Genomic DNA, 21,980 nt, shown 5'->3' on the forward strand with positions numbered 1-21,980 from the left:
TTTGAATTCAGGAGATGGATGTAAAAGAAATGGATGCAAAGTGTGATGTTTGTTACAGCTAGTGTCCTGATGACATTCCAGCATATTCATTTTTAAAAATTATGGACAAGTGACAAACTGCTTCGTCACTGGAAACTTATTAGACCGTGAAATAAAGCAAACAATTGGGGCAACATTTTTAATTGTTTGGAGACATTAATTTTTTTCCCTGGTTATGGTTACCATGGGACACCAGTCAGCTCACGACGTAATCAGGGCTCATCAACAGATTATTAAAATGAACCACCAAGAGAACCGAAAGTTAAGTCGTGTGAACATATTATTGCATCCCTAAATCCAGATTAAGCTTTGGGCCATTCATTTTGTTTTGTCCGTGAAACCTACTTTATCACCGTGGCTTAATAAAAGGGGAATTAAAACCACATTCATACGATCTCGACATAAACTTTGCTCGACTTCCCCGAGGGGACATCGAGCGTCGGATTATAATATGAACCCCGCAGAGTTCCGGGGCCACTGACATGCGGATGGTTGCTGGAGGCTGGGGGCGGAGCAGATGTGGTGGGAGGCAGCGTGTGTTGCGTAATCCCTATATAAAAGCTCAGTGAGGCGCACATTGTCGGGATGAGTTCAGTCAAGTAGTCGAGCTCGTGCAGGTAAGTGAACTTCTATTTACACTTAAACTCGTATTTAGCTTTGTGTTGATCTAGTGACACTCAGGGAGGAGAATGCGGTGCGGCAGTCAACCGTGACATGTGTGGACTGACGCCCCAAGAGACAACATTTAAAGTCACTTTGTAAACAAACTAATTTAACACTGATGGAGACGATAGGCTGTAATAGACCTCCATTCATTCATCTCACAATTCGCTCATACTAAAAATGCCCGAAGAGCTCTCAAGCACAATTAACCAATATGGTTCCCTGATCCATTTGAATAAGGCATTTTCCTCTTAGTCCTAATTTTGTCTGATTAAAATCAGGTCATGCTCTCTAGCTACACCTGCCCAATTGGATGCTGTCCAATGCGGAATTCCATTGACAACAGCACACTGTGAATGTAGGGAGTGTCCAACAATTTTGCCTCTGACAGTTGCCACGTGAAGGAACTAACCAAATCCATGTTACTCTGTTTCGAGTTCTTTGAACTGTGTTACTCCTCTCTCTGTTTCACCTTCTGCACTGAATCATTACTGATGTGTAGGATACATAGTTTTTTTTCTTGAAACTTTCTTTCAGATAGTGTGCTGTGCAAAAGGTGTCTCTCTCTCTCTCTCTGTATGTATATATATATATATATATATATATATATATAGATAGATAGATAGATAGCTACAGACAGGGAGATAGGAAATAGGTGCAGCGTTTGACTATAGATATGCTAACATAAAAGGAAATGCAGTACAAAGCAAAAACATAAAATTCAAATGCTTTCTGTTTTATATATATATACATCTGCCATTAGTTTTGTAACTTTTTCTCTAAGGCCACCTTAAAACGGATCAGTCACTTACTATCATTCAGTCACTTATGTTTGGGCTCTGATCTTAAATTAGATATTTATATATCGATATGTGTGTACATTGAGTTTTTTTCTTTTTTTAATGAAGATTAATTTAAAATTCCAAATTTTTACACTAAAACTCACCTTTAAGGTAGTATCAGTTTATTGAAAACAGAGAGACACTGACTGCTGCTTAAGCAGTGTGCTTTGCATGACGTCCAGTCAAAGCTGGTTCCAAACCAGCCCCTTTCCGGACTTCCGGACAATCAAGCGGTCAGATTGGTAAATCAGATTGTGTCTATTCCGCAAAATGTAATATTTTTGTATTGGTTAATACTCTTCCAACGTTGACTTCATAAAGACCGTGAGAGACTTTTCAAGGAATTCAACCTAATCAAACTTGTTTTACATCCCACACAAACAACAAAAACACTTGTTCATCCTGTACTGACTCTAGACTAAACCTTTCTACACTTCTGGGTCCTTTAGTCAAGCCGCTGCCAGCATAATGGGAGAAACCTGATGAGACTGTTGGTTGTTCATGGAGCGAAGTCCAGCTGTGGTGTGGACTTGCCTGCTGGGGGCCGGACTTGCCCTGGGTAACTTCAGCTCTTCTCTTCTTTTTTTTTTTATTCAAATGAGACTGGGAAACATGCAGTCTCCTGGTGACTTTTATACGAATGCCTTTTGTGGTTTGAGGACATAAATAAGTGCAAAGAAAGGATGACCTGCTACTGAAGTATGATCAAAGAGTAGAACAAAGTTACAAGAGCTAACCTGCAAAAAAACCCCACCCCACCAGACAGAAACAGCAGCCAATATTTGTGATATTGAGTGAGGACAAAGGAGATTGTGCCAGAACGCCTGTTTGGCGTTGGTCCAATGGCACATTTAAAAAGCATTCAAACGTTTCAGTTGAGTGACGCTGCAAATAAACAGTCTGGATTCCAATCCCATTGAAAATTTTAGGTGGAAATTGAAAGGGGGGGGGGGGGGGGGGGATTCTTATTGCAAATTTTTTTATTAATTTCTTCTGGCAGAATGTTTGCATGCTAAATAAAATTGTCATCTGTCATTTGGCTTAATTTTCAACCACAAAAAAAACAAAGTGATGATCAATATGAATTATCCAAAATAGTCATTAATATGATTTTATTACAGTACAAGAGCAAAGTCCACAGGTTCCTTAAAAAATACTAATTGTTATGGATAAGGCCCTTCAGAAGAAATAACTAACAATATTAAAGCAGAGGCATTCAAGCCATTTTACACCTATAATGATGTGTATTAACTCACACCCTGTGGCAAGTTGAGTGGGTGGGTCTGAATCAAGTTGAAGTAACCGTCTTGTTTCATCTTGTCTGAGATTCCGATGAAACTGTCATGACTTGTAAAGCTAATTCAGAGCAGACGCTTAAGCAGACCACAATGGAGGCAGGTAAAAAGTATTTACTCACCCATCCAGATAATCCAAAGTTTTCCAATCACTTCCATGGCTACAGGTGTATACGTTCAAGCACCTAGGCATGCAGACTGCTTCTACAAACATTTGTGAAGGAATGGGTCTCTCTCAGGAGCTCAGTGAATTCCAGCATGGTACCATGATAGGATGCCCCCTGTGCCATAAATCCAGTCGTGAAATTTCCTCGCTACTAAATATTCCACAGTCAACCATCAGTGGTATTATAACAAAGTGGAAGCAATTGGGAACGATGGAAACTCAGCCACGAAGTGGGAGCCCACGTAAAATGACAGAGCGTGGGTCAGTGGATGCTGAGGCACATAGTGCGCGGAGGTCGCCATCTTTCTGCAGAGTCGATCGCTACAGACCTCCAAACTTAATGTGGCTTTCATATTAGCTCAAGAACAGTGTGTAGTGAGCTGAATGGAATGGGTTTCCAAGCTATACATCACCAAGTGCAATGCAAAGCGCCGGATGCAGTGGTGTAAAGCATGCTGCCACTGGACTTTAGAGCAGTGGAGACGTGTTCTCTGGAGTGATGAATCACACTTCTCCATCTGGCAATCTGATGGAGGAGTCTGGGTTTGGCAGTTACCAGGAGAACGGTACTTATCTGACTGCATTGTGCCAATTGTAAAGTTTGGTGGAGGGAGGATTATAGTGTGGGGTTGTGTTTCAGTAGCTGGGCTTGGCCCCTTAGATCCAGTGAAAGAAACTCTGAATGCTTCAGTACATAAAGAGATTTTGGACAATTTGATGCTCCCAACTTTGTGGAAACAGTTTGGGGATGGCTCCTTCCTGTTCCAACATAACTGTGCATGAGTGCACAAAGGAAGGTCCATAAAGACATGGATGAGCGAGTTTGGTATGGAAGAACTTGACTGGCCTGCACAGAGTCCTGACCTCAACTCGACAGAACACCTTTGGGATGAATTAGAGCGGAGACTGCAAGCCAGGCCTTCTCGCCCAACATCAGTGTCTGACCTCACAAATGCGCTTCTGGGAGAATTGTCAAAAATTCCCATAAACACACTCCTAAAGCTTGTGGAAAGCATGCCCAGAAGAGTTGAAGCTGTTAGAGCTGCAAAGGGTGGGTCGACGTCATATTAAACCCTATGGATTAAGAATTTGATGTCACTTAAAAACATATGCATGTAAAGGCAGATGAGCGAATACTTTTGGCAATATAGTGTATATTGAAGTAGGTGGTATTAACTAGCTTTGTCTGGGGATCCAGGAAACAGTCCAGAGACAAGGTTAGAGTCTGGGAGAGAAGAGAGGGAAGTTGATTTCAGAGGTGAATCCAAAGAAAGTTAACTTTACTGAATGTCTAGTCTTACTATTTTGAGTTCTCAAAAGGATTTTTAAGGCAGTCCCTGGTTGTCTTCAAAGGGTATTGGAGCCGTAGGAGGGTGGGCAGGCAGGTAGTCGGGGGAAGTTATCCAAAAGAAAGTTACTAAGTGGACTGATTACCACAGGCAGAGGAAGCTGACAATCTGGCAGACACTGGGTGCACACGCTGCACCTCATAAACATGTGACAAGGCTGATGAGAAGCAGGGTGGCAGCAGGAGAGCAGAAGCCCAGACTCCACCCAGGAGGATGAAGTCGCATTCCTGCCAAGCCCAACCTACTGCTCAGTGAGAACAAGTTCAAAACAGACAACTCGTGCATAACCATGCCAGAAACCTCAAAGTTATTTACATATGTTGACAGTTTTCAAGTCAAGTCAAGTTAACTTTACTATCAGTGCTGTCATATGTACAAGCAGAGAATTGAAATTGCATTTCCCTCTTATCCCTGGTGCAAACAGCCATAAACATGACAATAAATATATAAAGTAGAAGATAAAAAAATTTAAAGAAAAAAAAAAAAATATATATATATATATATATATATATATATATATATATATATATATATATGAAAAAAGACAGTGGCAAATCTGTATAAATATGGCAAGTGGAGCAGTACTAACCAAATTAACAGTATAAATATGACATATGGCAGTATAAAGAGAATTAACAGTACAAACTGAGCTATTAACGGTGAGCTATGTACAGTTAATGTACAGCAGAGTTTTTAGAGTTTGTGAAGTAGCTGGTGCCATTTGGTTGGGGATTTTCCAAATCAGAGTATTTAAAAATCTTTGCTCATCTACTTTTCTCGTTATTCTCTAGATAGATACAGTGTAGAAAACCTAACAAGCCCAAAACTCTTCTGCACCTCCCCTTTGAGGACTTACAACATCTACTTCATCTGGCAGTTAACTCGAGCTTCTCTCCGTCTTCAGTTCAGCCTTCGGCCCTCCCCGTTACAGCTTTGAAGACCTCTGCCAGACCCCCGCGGCTAATTGGCTGTGTGTTCATTATTCAAAGTAACATCACTTGCCATTGGGAGCCTGGAGACACCCCTGCAACACACTACACTCTGCAGGTTCAGAGGACACCTGGGTATGACAAAGTATTCCTGTTGAAATGCATATTTGTGTTGTAATTTCATTCAGTTACAGTGTCGAGTTCAGCCTCTACAATTACTGATGGTTGACAAGTGAAAGGGAGAAACAATATAAAATGTTTATCTTACTTTCTCTAAGCATCTAAGCATGTTAAGCAAGATCAGCGCCATGTTCTTATGAACATGTTCCATTAAACACCTGCCAATCCCCTCTAAGTGGTCAGTGGGAACTGGAGAGGCTATGATTTATTTCATTTTTCATACTCATCATGCCTTGATTTGGCCCTTTTCCCCTTATAAAAGCTTGTGCATTTTATTTCTCCACTTCTTAGGAATGCTTTTCTTTCCTCTACAGGATAATGCTAATGTGAATTCATTCTCTTATATTCCCAAAAATGCGTGTGACAAATCGCTACATTTGTTTCCAATCGGTGCTATTGAGCTCCAAACTCATGTGTTTATTCTGAAGAGCTGACACTTTAAAAACATCCCTTCATTCTGATTTAAAAAAAACAAAACAAACATCATATGTGATGTAGAAAGTAGTCGCATCCTTTTTCCAATTCTGATATGACACTGTTAAAGTACTGTGCTACAAGTAAAAGTCCACCATTGAGAATGTTACTCAGGAAAAATTGTGTTCAGCAAAAAGATGCGTAACTAGTGTCAAATTCAATTTTATTGTTTTTTTGCAAACTATGAACTCTTTAAATTAGTTGTTACATTTATTTATTTCTTTTTTTTGCTCAACATATAAATATGTGTTTGATATTAGCTTCCTTTTTATTTATTTATTTATTGTTTTTCTTTAGTGAAATACAGGGTTTAGATTGACAAATACAAATACCGGAAGACTTTCATAAAAATGCATCAAAAGTGTAATTCTATCAATTTTTAATTCAATTTAAGGCTGTGTAAACCATTGTTGGATGGATTAATGTCCTGTTTGGGCCCTCTGAAGGCAGTTAATGAGAACCTGTCATGGCACCACGCTTAAAAAAACAAAACAAAACACTTTCACTCATCACAGAACACTGCTGCATCCGGAAATGTAACCTGACACCGTATTACTCAAGGAGAAAGTCATATATAAACTTTTCACACAAGTGGCACAGAGTTCTCCGTACATGAGCTTATGACTGACGTACTGAGAGACAGTGGGCGACCACGGACTGTTGAGCTGTTTAAATCTTGTATTTGGCAAGAACAGACACAGACTTATTTAGCTAAATCCAATAATTACTTTTCTTAGATCCCAAACATTTGAAAATGTAAGTAAAAGGAAGAGTGATGTAACACTGCTAAACTTGTCTCTATCCTGACTTTTTTTGGACATGTTGCTGACAGCAAATTCCAAATTTGGTTTACATTTTGCCACAATATTTTACAGAGTAGTTGGTTTGTGGCAACCGGTTAGGATTGATTTATCTGTACTTGTGGTTGTTAAATAGAGGTTCAAAGAAATGAGCAAATTACAGATTTATGTTCTGTGCGTTTATGCATTCAGAAACTTCCCAGTCTTTCCAGAACTGGGGCGTGCAGTTCCATGCTGCTGTTATGAACGTGTAAACCCAAACTTTCTGAAAACAAGGTTGTACCAAAGGTTAAATGAAAAAGACGCATAGTATGAATACTTGCAACACAGTCAGTGATTTGAAGGAGAAGTTTTGTTTTGGGCCCTTGTTGGTCCACACAGCATCGGCAGGAGATCTTTTGCGTGTTTTGGTTTTTTTTGTGTGTTTTGCAGAGAAATATTTTGAACTGCACCTACACTTATTAGAGCCTCTGTATTGCTTCAATCCTCAGGGTGTTTATTCCACAGGGGGAAATAAATTGGTAAAAAGACATTTAGAGACACGTGACACTTTGAACAAAGCTTTTCTTCTTTTTCTTTTGTTACCAGCAGCAATTTAAAAGAGGACTGTGTTTGCAGTGAAAGCTGGTCTTTGTACTGCAGCAAACTGCATCACGCTGCTTTTCTGGTTTCTTCAGAAGAACTTTCTTTTGCTTGTCTTCATCAGGCTATGAGCCATAGTGAGACATTGATTCAGATTGTCTCACCTTGATGCCAGTCACATTGCCGAACACAGAAAAATGACACAAGAAGCCTGGAAAATAATCTGCCTCAGCACTCTTGCCCAAACGCTTCATGAAGCTGTCATAATTGCTGTATTGTTTTAAAAAAAAAAAAACATTTTCCTCCTTTTTAAAACTTTTTACGTGCGTCAATGTAAGATTTGACATCTGTGGAACTCTTTGAACTGTCTTGTTGTAGATAAGGATTAGTTATTTTCTGCATTACTTAACTGGATGTTTGGTTTGTTTTGGTTCATACGATCACATACATTTCTTGCCGGTTTTTACGGTCACTCAAAGTTACGATCAATTGTTGTTGTTCAGTCCACCTCTGCTTTCAACTGGCAGCTTTTTGCGGTGAAAACCAACCACACCCAAGTTACATAACAGCGGACACTGTCAGCTCCAGGCTAGTGAAGTCAGATCCTTCTCTCCAGGGTAGGTAGAGAGTAAAATGGGGCCATAAACACGTCTCAGTGTTGCTCCATAACTGCTGATTACTGCTTATGTTGTGTTCACAGCTTGGTCTGTCGCTCCCAAGTGACTCGCAAAATGGAGATCATTTGTTGCAAGTTTGATTTGTTTGAAATTTGTGTTCACAATTATTCTGTGAGAGTTTCATATAATTTTTATAATAGATGACAATATTCATTTGAGAAAAGATGACAGACAGTTTAAATTTGGCCCTTTTTTATGACTCGTCATAAAAATCATCTCGGAAAGCACTCTTCTGTAGAGAAGAAAATGTTTTTTCTTTTTTGAGTGGCAACAGACTGGCGGATGCAGTCTTAGATGTAACTTTGATGTGTGGTATGACATCCTCAGTCTATTTTTGATAAGCAAAGCTTTATCATCCATTTCCTCTTGTTTACATATTATATGCTTTTGTGTCTACTCTTAATTTAAACCTTCATTTCCTACCATCAACTCGGAATTACCTCTTTCAAATGTAGAGTGACTGAAGTTTGTCACGTTTAACTTTTATTTTATTTCATTTTTTTGCCTTTGCCACTCTTAGGATGAGCAACATTTGTTTTATTAGTCTGTCAGTCAAGTCTTTGCAAGCATTAGCAGTTTTGTGGTAAGATTAAAATCATAGTAGTAATCTCGTATGACCTGTTTTAATGATGGAGTGCACTGTTGTACATTTTGAAGTTTTGATGGCAGGTTTGGTAATGCGAGTCCCCACAGTTTCTATTTCCTGTTTTTTTTTTTTCTTGGAGTGATGTTATCAGGTTTTTTTAAATAATTTTTATTTCATTGTTATTACTAAAAGTAAGTTGCAATGTATTGTATTATTTCAAATTCAGAAGAATGCAGCAGGATCTACTGGATTGCATGTATCAGCAATATTGTGATGTATGTTTTGAACAAGGTTGCATGCATGACACATACCAGTGTGCAAAACCATCTGAAGCACGTGAAACATATTCCTGCTGATGATAGAACATTCATACCGTTATCTGTTGGTTTAGAACCTTGTTGTGCATTATTCTTTTACAATGATGTGTGTTTCTGTGGATGTTTAGTTTCAAGCCCCCAGCAGCAAGTTCTTTAAAGACTTTCACCTGCACCACGTCTGGCACGAGCTGCACCGCAGGAATTGGTGGCTCAACAGTGAGGATCATCTATTGCATCCGCGTCACAGCACACGGCGGAAGCCTCAACATTTCATCAGAACCACGATGTCAGCCTGGTAGGAAAGAAGGTGAGGCCATTATTCTTTTCCCTCTGACATCATCACTCGTCTCTCTCACTTGGGTGATTCTCACGAAATTGCATTTTGACGTGTCTGTAAGGATTTGATAGCCTAAACGACTAAAACAATCAAACTTTTGTATTATATATAAAACTATGGTATGTACTAATTGTAGGACTACAGTTGTCATTGCATTTGATGGATTACTCTATATTTTATGACAACATTTCAACCTTAAAATTCATTACCGTAATGTGTCCGGGCTTTAATTTTTGATCTTAAACCCAAAATTATCACAATACATCCCCATAATTTAATATACATATAAATAGAAAAAATGGTTGGGGTTATACCCTTTAACTAGCAGTGTTATCATTTTGGGCCACGTATTTGTGAATAATTATTTTCTGGGCAAAATACATGTGTCCGGAGCATGAACAATTCATTTCCGTAACAATGATATTTGGCTCCATTAAAATCCCTGTGTTCCAATAAATAGTTTTTTTTTTTATCCAATGATGCCTTGTGTGGAAGAGAAGTTTCAAAATGGCTACTAGGTAAGATCATCTTTCAAGTTCTTCCAGTAGATATTTTAAAAATTGTAATTATATACACCCTTTGGCACACTACTACTGTTCATTACCGTAACAGGGTATATTTAAAATAGTTTTGTAGATAATTATTTTATATTCTGTGGAAAAGTAACTTATATAGAGCCAAACTGTTAGCGAAAATATTTCTGCCCAGTCATGCTAGCTATGCTAATTAATGCTATCAACATGGAACTGCCATTCATTACCGTAACGCTCTGCATTCATTACCGTAACATATGCAAGGCTGTTAGGGTAATGAAATGAAGTGTTACGGTAATGAATTGTGTCTGTATAATCAGGGCTACAAATTGTGTGGTTCGTTATCTAGGGGTTATACTGTACGGTAGCAGCATTCCTTCTCATATCTACTAACTACCTAGCTAGCTGTAGCCATTTTAGCTAATAAAATTTTTTTTCCTTTAAAAATTCATAAAAAATGACAGGGTCTCTTAATTGACATTAGTTAGTACATTATGAAGCATTAATTAACTGTTTACAGATATATTAGCAATTCCATCCATCCATCATCTACCGCTTATCCGGGGGTCGGGTCGCAGGGGCAGCAGCTTTAACGGAGAAACCCAGACGTCTCTGTCCCCGGCCACTTCCTCCAGCTCTTCCGGGGGGACCCCGAGGCGTTCCCAGGCCAGCCGAGACACCTAGTCTCTCCAACGTGTCCTGGGTCTTCCCGGAAGTGCCCGGAACACCTCACCAGGGAGGCGTCCAGGAGGCATCCTAACCAGATGCCCGATCCACCTCATCTGACTCCTCTCAATGCGGAGGAGCAGCGGTTCTACTCCGAGCCCCTCCCGGATGACTGAGCTTCTCACCCTATCTCTAAGGGAGAGCCCAGACACCCTGCGGAGGAAACCCATTTTGGCTGCTTGTATTCGCGATCTCGTTCTTTCGGTCACTATCCACAGCTCGTGACCATAGGTGAGGATGGGAGCGTAGATTGACCAATAAATAGAGAGCTTTGTCTTCTGGCTCAGCTCCTTCTTCACAACGACGGGTCGGTGCAGAGCCCGCAACACTGTAGACGCCGCACCGATCCGCCCGTCAATCTCACGTTCCATTCGTCCCTCACTCGTGAACAAGACCCCGAGATACTTGAACTCCTCCACTTGGGGAAGGATCTCATTCCCGACCCGGAGAGAGCATTCCACCCTTTTCCGGCTGAGAACCATAGTCTCGGATTTGGAGGTGCTGATTCTCATCCCAGCCGCTTCACACTCGGCTGCAAATCGCTCCAGTGCAAGCTGAAGGTCACGGCCCGACGACGCTAACAGAACCACATCATCCGCAAAAAGCAGAGACCTGATTCTGAGGTTGCCAAATCGGACCCCCTCAACGCCCTGGCTGCGCCTAGAAATTCTGTCCATAAAAGTTAGGAACAGAATCGGTGACAAAGGGCAGCCCTGACGGAGTCCAACCTTCACTGGAAACGTATCCGACTTACTGCCGGCAATGTGGACCAAACTCTGGCACCGGTCATACAGAGACCGAACGGCCCCTATCAAGGGGTCCGGCACTCCATATTCCCGGAGCACCCCCCACAGGACTCCCCGAGGGACATGGTCAAACGCCTTCTCCAAGTCCACAAAACACATGTAGACCGGTTGGGCGAACTCCTATTAGCAATTACTAATACTAAATATTAGCAATTATTGTGTATTACTTAAGAAACACAAGGGACCCTTATTGTAACCGGGGCCTCACACCAAAAGCGGCGTGAGCGGCCAGCTGCCATTCATTTTCGATGTAAGCTGGCGTCGATGAGCGGCCGGCGTTGTGAGCGGCACGTTGTGAGCTTCGTGAGCTTCAAAAGTTGAGAAAGGCTCAACTTTATGCAAATGAGCAGCAACGCGACGACAGCCAATTGGGACCGATCTGGATTCCAAAGGTGGAAAAAAAGCAGAAAACGGCAGAGCGCAAACACAAAGAAACACTAAGAAGGCTGCCCAGAGTACGATCCATGGTGAAAGAGGGAACCAATGTATGGATGGCTTATTTTCTGCTAGTTGCTATACATATAAGTCACGCCCCTTTGGCCACTTCCGGCTTCTCTGACCACTTCTGGCAGAAGAAGAAGCAGAAACGGCGGGCGACCACAGCCGCTCACGACGCTTTTGGTGTGAGCCCCCGGTAAAGTGTTACCATATTAGAAATATACTTGTGTCAAGACCAGCGGTAATCTATAATGTTGTATAAGGGTTAGGGTTAGAGATTTGGACAAAACATGTATAAAGGAAGGTTGAAAAGTTATTGATTGTTTGATTATTGTATTTGATTATTGTATTGTATTGTATTGATTCTTATTCGTATTGATTATGGTTACACTAAAACTTATGAATTGCTCTTGATTCATTGTTTTATTGTAAAGTCGAGCTTAATTTCTCATTACCTAAGACAACCTAATCATTCAGTAATTCTAATGTAGCCTTGCATGATAAACAGTGAAAAAGATTGGACCATATAGCCTACTTTGTGAATACTAAAAACATGGCTTCTATGTATGAATGCCATTTGAGGTCATTACCGTAACAGCTTTTCATTACTGTAACACTTGCTGTATATGTAAATATTTGGATGGGAATGAGTGATACCTTCAAATTTTTGAACAGAAACTATTTGTCAAGTCTTTTCAGATTACTGAATTTACATTTTTTAATTACTTGTGAAATTTACACTACAGGAAAGATTTAGTGTAAAAAAATGCAATTTTGTTACGGTAATGAACATAATAACTAAAATTACTGTATCAATAAAAACATTTCTGAATGTTTACACTATGTGACTATTCTGAAACATTAACAGAACATGCATGGAAAAAATAAAAGGTCTACCTTTCATACATTAGTTATCATGAATTGAAAATGTGTTACGGTAATGAATTTATTTGGTCAACGACTCAATAAAACATTCCGAAAATGTATTAAAGAACGTGTATTGATCACTGATTTTAATTGAGCCAGTTAATTGAGACCCTGCTTAATACTAATAAGAGAAAAAAATAGCAAAATTGACCTAAATTTGTTTTTGCAAAGGTTAGGACAGTTTCGTGAGAATCACCCACTTTTGCTCTTCATGTTTTTCTCAGTGATTTTGCCTCCAGTGATTTTGAAGAGAGTGAACCCGGTTCATGGTTCACCCGAGTGTCTGGGTGTAGTCTGGCAACGCGTCTTGTCAGATTTTCCTGTGTCTGACTCAGAAATAGAGGACAGACAACTGAATTCCCAAATAGAATTCACTGCACAGGAACAGGTGAGCTGCTCCCAGTTGTGCACAAACTCATACTAAGTACACATCAGAGGAGGAACACATTTGTTTTACTTCATTATTTTTCTGTAGCAGGCACAGACGGATGTTCAGGTCAGAAATGTGACAGTGGCAGATAAAAGGATCTTGGTTTGCCTCTTCAAACCTGACACCTCATACATCATCAGACTTCGCAATCGCTACCAGGGCCCAGCAAGCCCTTGGAGTGCATGGAGCAACTCACTTCAGGGAAGGACAGCAGAGGATGGTGAGAAGAAACAGAGCTGGCATTCATTACTAGTGTGATGTAATAATAACAATGACAACCACTAGTTTTTAGTCAGTATATATCAAAACATAATCAGCATATCATCTGTTTTGAAAAAGCAGGAACAGGAGACAAAAAACATACTGTCGTAAACTGGTAACCACCAGATATTTTTTCAATGAGAGGTGCAAGTGTGGTAAAAAAAAAAAAAAAAAAGGTGATTGGGTGAAGCATCTGTCTATCAAATTGACAGACTGATCTCAACCATTCAAATGTACCGGCCAGGGAATAGAGCTGCCACTGATGATTGTCATCACAACTTAAACCATCCCAAAGCCACCAGTGTAGGACACTGGTAAGTTAAAATGTTGTAGTTTGTTCACAAATGGGTCTCATGCTGCCTGGTAAGATCGATTCTCTTGTGACTGGGATCAAGTGAATCTTATTAGATTTCGGCTTAAAATGCGCTGAGTGGGTAACTGTTCTTTGGTATGTCTAATCAAAGTTGTACTTTTTGGAGGGGAAATCATAGACACCAGACTAAAGAGTAGAGGATATATCTGGCTTTTAAAATGCCTGCATCTTGATCAGCTGACGGAAACGGAGAGGGACAGAAGACAGACGCGCAACAAAAACTGTTGGCAAATGTTCTAGAAAACGAATCGTTATTTAGATGTTTAAATCGAACAAACTGGTGGACCAACTGCTAAACTAGTCAGCACTGTCATTTTCGTCAGCTAATGACAGGACCAAGCCGAAATCTCATAAGCTCTATGAGACATTGCAGTACTTTTTTCTGCTTCTGAAACAATCATCACAAATATTTTGGTGATGTCGTTGTTATTTTTCTTGATTGTATCCTCAATATATTTCGATGTTTTTCCCTCTAATTGTTCTAATGATGTCCCTTGTTTCCCTCTATCAGCCCCATCTGCTGCACCAGTCTTCTGGATGCAGGTGAAACATACTGACAGGACTGGATGGAGACTTGTTTCTCTGCTTTGGAAGGTGTGTATGTAACTGAATCTGAGTCACAGTTTCTAGTGCAATCCTTTGGAAGTTTCACTTTGAGCCCCACAGTAAAATATGTAATCATTTGTGGATGTGATGAGTTTTTAATCACCTCCTCCTCACAAACCATCCCCAATTAGTTTTTATGTCCCCATGAAATGACTTTGTTATTGCTCTACGATTTGATTTGGTAATAGTGCAGAACTGAGAAATAAAGACTCTCTTTTTTCTCTCGTTTGGGTCTTTGCACTCAGCCCTTGCCTCAATTTCTGGCAAACGGTAGAGTTCTCTTCTACAATGTGACTTGTGAGACAGAAAGTGCTCAGGTCCTGAGTGATGGAAGCTGCAGGGATTTGCACCATCCCAGTGCTTCCTGCAGCTTGCTTCTCCCTTCTGGGCGCTGCTCCTGTGCTCTGACAGCCTCCACTTCTGCGGGGACGTCACCAAAGGCCCGAATCTCGTTGCTAAGTGCCTCTGACACAGGTGGGCCCACATCCAAGTATTTACACTGGCGGTGATATCAAGACAGGATAGGACACGGCACAAAGCAGCTGTCATGTTTTCTCACAACTATTGATTCTTTGTGCATATGCACACGACTGATTTATGTAACTTTCTAAAGCAGACAATGCAACAATCATACCTCCAAGGTTTCTTCTTATAATTTTTAGCCTTCAACAACATGAATGGCATCAAGCAGAGACATTGTGAATAAGCGGACTGTCATCTTGTTCTTTCTGCATCCTCAGAGCCACCACCCCCAAAACAAATCACTGCCAGTCCTCTGGATGACAGCAGCTTTGAGGTCCGCTGGACGTCTCCATGGAATAGATCAGTGAGTGGCTTTGTTGTGGAGTGGTTTGCTGTCAGGGAGAAAACCAGCAGCATCCTGCATTGGGAAAAGCTGAATAGTTCCTCCACAACGCTGGTGATCACAGGTAATCCTACAGTATCTGCTGTAGCTCAGCAAGCAGAGAAGAGTATGATTCTATTTTTTTTATAGGGAAAAACAAGAGCATTTTGTCTCTGCTTTGCATTTAGAGGGAGTGAAGCCGATGGAGCGTTATGCGGTTTCTGTCAAAACGCTGTATGGTGAACGAGGAGCAGGGAAAAACAGAACGCTCTACATTTATACGCGACAAGGAAGTAAGTTATCTGCACAGTAAATATTGTAGCTGGCACATGCTGAGCTTGAACATTCAAGGTAAACACAAGAAACTTGTGCTAAAGAATATATAAACCAGGGAACAGTGCTGACCATGTCATTGGGGTCATCTGGTGGGAACCTCCTTTCATCAGTGTTTCATCTAGTTGGGCCCACGACACATCCAGGAGGCTAGACAGTGATCTCTGGCATCGCAGAGTCTGCCTCCAACTCCACATACCTAAGCTTTTTCCTTTCATATGCTTCTACTACTAAGTCCTCCATGAAGTCAACCATGAATAGAGAAAATATACTCTGTCAACTGTACTGAAGTGTTGCATTAGAGGCTCTTTTTATATACGCTACTACTTTATAGTTTTATACCCATTTTGTAGAACATGCACAAATGATCGGCACCTCTCTGGTGATCAAGATTAAGCCAAATCTTAGAACTGGTCATTTTATTAACAGATTTCTGTACACTGGATCAAAAACAATTAGTAGTTTGACATCATTTCAGGCTGCTGTTTTTGCTCAGGAGTGTATCCTGATGTGCTAATGAAGACTTGACAGAGATCCAAACCAGCACAGCATGTTTGTGACAGATAAACATTCAAGCCAAGATTGTCTTTGTCTTCAGTTGGCAGAAACGAAGAAGTCAAATCAGCGTAGACAGTCCAATGTTCTGTGAACATGTCCTTTGGTTCATCATTCTCACACTACATTCTCTCTCTGTCCTCACAGTACCCTCAGCTGGTCCTAATGTCAAAGTGCAGAACATCTCCGTCAGCACTGTGGAGGTCAGCTGGAGTTCTGTAGCTGTGGAGCTGCTTCACGGTTACCTCTGCAACTATACCCTCTGGTACAGAACCGCAAACCAACCGGCAAGGAGTGAGTAATACTCACAAACAGGCACATTGAGTCACAGGTCACTTCACACACATCTGTGCATAGGAAAAATGTTGTTGGGACACATCAGTGAAAAGTAAAAGATCTGGGTTGAGTTTGATATTGCAGAATGGAATTACATTTGATTTAAAATGCTGCACTCAACGCTGAACAGCCACTTCTTGAGATATCGGGACAACCACTGACCTTTTTCTCTCATCTTAAGCTGATACATTTGGGTTTATTTGTAAAAGAAGAGCTAGATAAACAGCTGTATCTTAATGATACAGAGACTAGCAGAGAAGGAAAAATATAGACTGTTTGGATAGTTTATGTACTGTCTTACTTTAATGGTTTTCTTGCTTTTTGCATTTGTCATGTTTTCATATATCCCATTAAGACCCTTAAACCTTTTCATGTTTAATCAGGCGTGTCTGTGCCTGGTCATGTTCACCGCTACACTCTGGAGAATCTCTTGCCAGGTAATTATGACATCTACATGCAGGCCCGCACTGTTGCCGGCACCGGACCAGCTGGGAACTTGGCTAATGTGCACATAGGTGAAGATGGAACACACACAATGTAAAGTCAAATATCATAAATCGTAAGTTGCTGTATTTTTAACTCCATTTTGTGTATGTGAAGGCTACGAGGAGCTCTCGATTGTAATTAGCATCATCATTCCGCTCATGCTGACTTCACTGGCATTGATCCTGATTGCCTGTGTAGCACAGATGAAGATGTAAGATAACTTTCTGTCGAAAATGTGTTCTCCCTTTAGTACTCCGTACAAAATTAATTTTGTTTGGAATATAATTTCCATTCTGTTCTCCATATCCTGTGTGTTTTTTAGGGTGAGACAGAAGCTGTGTCTAGGCATCCCCGATCCATCCAACAGCAGCCTATCTCAATGGATCCCTGAAACTTTAGAGGTAAAAAGAAGCTGTTCTCCTTTTTATTTATCTATTCATTTTTTGGCCGTCATTTCTGTCCTTGAATTCAAGATTTAAATCTCTGGTCTTTACGTCTGGTGACAGTCAGTGTTTTTCTATTTTCAACAAACCCCAAGAAAACCAAACACATTCCACAGTTTACCACAGAGCACCAGGTTTTTTTTAACAAACCTTACTGGTACTGCAAGAACCAGTCCAAGGCTGACAACAAAAAAATAGCACAGAATAGATGTGCTTCTCTTTGTAAGACTGAATGTAACTGAAGTGCAGAGCTGCTTTTGAATATTTTTTAAATTATTTTTTTGAATAATCTTTTGTGGGACCAACAAAGGTCTTGTCGGCGAATGCCGAAAAACCTGTGTCTGGAAATTTGAAAACACTCACTAACAGATTATTTCTTTACTTTTTTGTTATTTGTTTGTTTGAGATGTTTTTATGTGGAAGCCTTTAATAGCCTTTAATAAGCAGCTATTGCAAAAATAATTGCTCATTTGTCCTCTCCTAATTTTTTCCATAGTAATTAAACATCACATTCTATACCATATGGGAATTGATATGAGTTGTATTTTTCTTTTGCTATGTTTGTATTTGCCCTCATTTTTTTCATTATTTTTATGACCATGGAGCCATATTTACAGGCCGGTTTCTGTCAGATTGTATCTCTCATAGCCTTTGAATCAAGCAGGAACCCCACAAAGATTTGTAAGATATCTAATATATTTCATACATTCTATGTTATTGATTTTCAAAAAGAAAGTTTTCTGACAACAGTTAGCCCCCACCAATGTACTTTTTTTTTATATAGCTAAGTTTTCCTTTAAGGAGCTTTCGTTTCGGTGGAAATTGTCATTTCTATCCACCTTTCACGAAAGTGGCTTAAACTGGATAAATAAATCACCTTTGGCTCTTATTAAAAACAAGAGATTCTAACCCTGGGTCGACTGGATATGAAATATCCAGTTGATGGATATGAAATATCCAGTTGATGGATATGAAATATCCAGTGATGCAAAAATGACACAAGGTTCTTTACGAAAAAAAATAAGATAGAAGAAGAATCTCATCCCAGTCCATAGAAAACATGTGAACTTTCCATAGTTGTTTCAAGTAGTATTAGCCTGAATTTTCTCTAATTGTGTATTAAAAAGAAACGGGCAGTGAGGAAGCATCTTGTCTGAATCTGGTTCAGTTTTTATTTCTCTCATCTCAGCCCCTATGAAACAAATATACTGATTACCAGAGCGTTATTTCTACAAGCAAAACTGAATAACTTGATTGCTGTTTTTTTTTGTCCTTCTTGATTTTACCACTTCAGAGAAAGGAGCCGTTTGTGCTACAAAAGAAGCTTGACATCAAATACTCTGATGTCATTTTACTTGATAAGCTGCAGGACCTGGAGAAGGATGACTCCTATCAAAGTGTCCACAATTTCCACACATATTCCCTCCAACAGTTGTCTCCACTTATAGACAGAATGTCGGTCAAGGCGTCCACCAGAAGCATGACCAAAGCCAAGACAACCTCAGCCACTGATCTCTCCACCTCCTCCTGCGTCTACTCCAGCATCCTCCACTCTCAACTTCTCAAAAATCTTCCCACAGCCATCCCGCCTTCCTCCAATCACTCATCCAATGATTGGCAGCCCAGAACGTTCTGCTTTAATGACATTATGCCGTCGTCTCTAGATGGCGCCAGAGAATCATCTGACTTACATCTGTCACATGAAAAGAAAACCTATCATTTTCTGAAACAGCACCAAAGCCCTGTGTCTTTCTCTGAATTCAGTTGTGCTTCTCCTTCCTCTGTCTTACCTTCTCACCTGACTGAAGTTGGCAGATTTAACTCGGAGCAGTCGCTCCAACCTGACACCCCGCACCACCCACCCACTCCCTCTAACAGTTTTATGACATCATTTTCAGATATTCCTCACCCTATTTTTGTGGATTTTACCTATTGCTCTGTACAGTGTGATACTTACACCTCCTCTGGTGTTTAATTGATGTCAGGAATAAGCATGATGCTTTTAAATTGGTTGAAAGAAGTAGGAGTTATAGCGACTCTTCATCAAGGGGTGAAACGCAACTGAACAGTTGACTCAAAATCAGATTTGTGGACAGATGTGGGTCGTTGCTTTATTTTTTTATTTCTTTTTTTATTGAGGTAAAATGTCTGGACTTGAACCCAACTCTTTCTTTAGGAAGTTGGAATCAAAAGGATCCTTACCGTGGTAAAGAAAGCCCCCTTCACAACCGCCAGGTGTATACCATGAAGCAAAAAACTTCATTATAGTAAAAAACAGAGGGTTCAACCTGAGGTGTTCGTCATTCCTAACCCTAAAGAATGGAGATGATTGTTCTGAATCAGCATTCCTTGGACTGATGTTACTGTGTGATGGGATAGGTTTCTAATGACTTCCCGCGGCACAGGGTCATTAGTGTTTTTTGATAATGTGACTGCCGCATGAATTCTGAAGTGTTTATTGATATACAGCAAAGTTGACTGGACTGTGGAACTTTAGATAAACAAGGACCCAAAACATACAGAGAAAGCAACACCAAAGTTTTTAAAAGGAGAAAAACTGGAATATTCTCTAATGGCCAAGTCAGTCACATGCTGATCAACCGGTTTAAAGTGCTTTGAGACAAAACGAGGTAAAAGTATAAATATTCTATAAGTAAATGCACAAACTACAGGCAGCAGCAGTGAGTGCCTGGAAAAACGTCTTTATTCTTTGGTAATATGAATTGGATCCAGACTGCAGGAGAGTATTTTACAAGGCCAACACAGACACAAATGATGCACGTGGACACTTTAGAATAACTGATTATAACGGGCATGTTTTTGGGCTGTGAGATGAAGCCTAAGCAAATGCGCACACCTTAACAGAAGGGGCCCAGGATTCTTGTGAACCACCTCGCCATGGTGCTGCTGTGACAAAACATGAGGACTCTGTTGAGTTTTATGTTTCTCTATCTGTTTGAGTTATGTAAACATTTTTTTTTTTTTTTTATTTGAATTGAGTTGTATATTTAATGGTGAATGTAAACAACACAAACTACTGCCGGTAGCATTACCTTTTATTCTCATGTTTACAAATGGCTGTTTTATCTTTCTAAAGTCAGTCCACTGAAACCAGCTGAGCTTTACTGTCGAGTTGTTGGCGTTTGATGTTTGTAAAGAAATGAATAAATAAGATATTTCTTTAACGTATCAGTAATGCAAACAAAGGTCAGATGGGTTGTGTGTCATTTTTAAAGTGCAATGTACCGTGGAGGGCCAAAAGTCTCATTATGATATCACCCACACTAGGGAAGATTATCATCAGGGTACAGATTATACTGCATGTGCACTCTTAAACTTTGGTCAAGTTAGTAAACCCAAAATGAGGAAGCTTTAGCTACATCTTGATATTCAAGATATGTGGCAGAAGTTAAGATGCTAATAACGATGATAACTTGATCAGGTTATTTAAGTCAGGGGCAGAGATGTCCAAGCTGCGCCCAGAATGAGGTCCCAGTATGCTGAGGGTCACCTACATTCATCTGGCTCACTGGAACAAGCTCCTGGCTGATTTGATGAGTATCGCATCATTTGAGTTGAACATCATGTGTAATAGCAAACAGAAAATGTTCCTGTTCTCCCAGGCGTATTGTTTATTATTGTGTGTGTGTGTGTGTGTGTGTGTGTGTGTGAGCATGTGCGTATGTGCAAAAGGGTGCTGCATCACTTGTTTCTTGTATAATTTCTACAGGTGTGCTTGATGAGGAAAAATACAAGAATAATGATTATAATAAAAGTAATTTTTATTTCTGTTGCACTTTACTGACTAAGTGTCACAGTCAATCAATAAAAAAACAAAATCAGAAAAGTCAGGAAAGGCTAATTAATTTGATGTTTTAAGAAGATATTTGAAAAAAGACACTGACTCAGTTGAACTGATCTCCTCAGGTAGCTTGTTTCCTGAGTGTAGGGACTGCAAATGCTCTGTTACCTCTGGTCTTAAACTGTCTCTTGTCTCTAGAACTGTGGAGTCATATTATCTTTTTTTTTTTTTTGGTTATTGTTAAAGGTCTGGCAGCTGAATTCTGTACTGTCTGTAGCCGATTAATGGATTTTTGGTTGACAAAAGAGATTAAAGAATGCAGAATGACCCCTGTGTCTTTAAAAGATAGAATTCGTTGTATTTTAGAAACACTTCACTGCTGATAAAAGTACAACAGCACACGTTTTGTGACATGCTGCTCAAGACTCAGATTGTGCTTCTTTGTCACAGGCATTATGTGTTCCTGCATGAAGCCAGCAGATGGCAGTATTTGTTTTGTCATTTGCTGGGGACCAATCACAATTATCAAATTTTGATCATTTTGAGACACCCGGTTCTTCACATCTTGGAGGCAGTCATGTAGTGCAGTCACCATACCAGAATCAGAGGCTCCAAATGGCAAACAAAGCCATGCATCATCAGCATAAAAGGGAGAAGAAATATATGTTTCTAGATAATCTGTCCAAGAAGAGGCGCGTAAAAACAAAATAGAGGTGGTCCAAAAACAAACCCCTATGGGACGCCATATTTTACATGAGAGAAACTCCTTCTGTGATTAATGATGATGATGAGACACAAATTTTCCCATTTGATAAGTAGGACGAGGTACATTGTAATGTTGCACC

At 40.1% G+C, this 21,980-nt stretch overlaps 1 protein-coding gene across 1 annotated transcript; it reads left to right on the forward strand.

The window, feature by feature from the left end:
• The first annotated feature begins 597 nt into the window (after positions 1-597).
• On the forward strand, positions 598-20,821 carry LOC140269812 (interleukin-6 receptor subunit beta-like). Its single transcript, XM_072364796.1, has 16 exons — positions 598-656; positions 1,994-2,103; positions 5,259-5,418; positions 9,028-9,206; positions 12,891-13,054; positions 13,142-13,316; positions 14,242-14,324; positions 14,582-14,810; positions 15,077-15,265; positions 15,369-15,473; positions 16,216-16,362; positions 16,788-16,919; positions 17,005-17,101; positions 17,213-17,291; positions 18,628-18,962; positions 20,776-20,821. The coding sequence occupies exons 2-16, from the start codon at positions 2,046-2,048 to the stop codon at positions 20,819-20,821; spliced, it is 2,178 nt and encodes a 725-aa protein (XP_072220897.1). The 5' UTR covers positions 598-656; positions 1,994-2,045.
• Positions 20,822-21,980: the final 1,159 nt, after the last annotated feature.

The sequence above is a fragment of the Leuresthes tenuis genome, unplaced genomic scaffold (assembly GCF_036924035.1).
Source record: "Leuresthes tenuis unplaced genomic scaffold, fLeuTen1.0.hap1 SCAF_15, whole genome shotgun sequence".
In the NCBI taxonomy this organism is placed as follows: domain Eukaryota; kingdom Metazoa; phylum Chordata; class Actinopteri; order Atheriniformes; family Atherinopsidae; genus Leuresthes; species Leuresthes tenuis.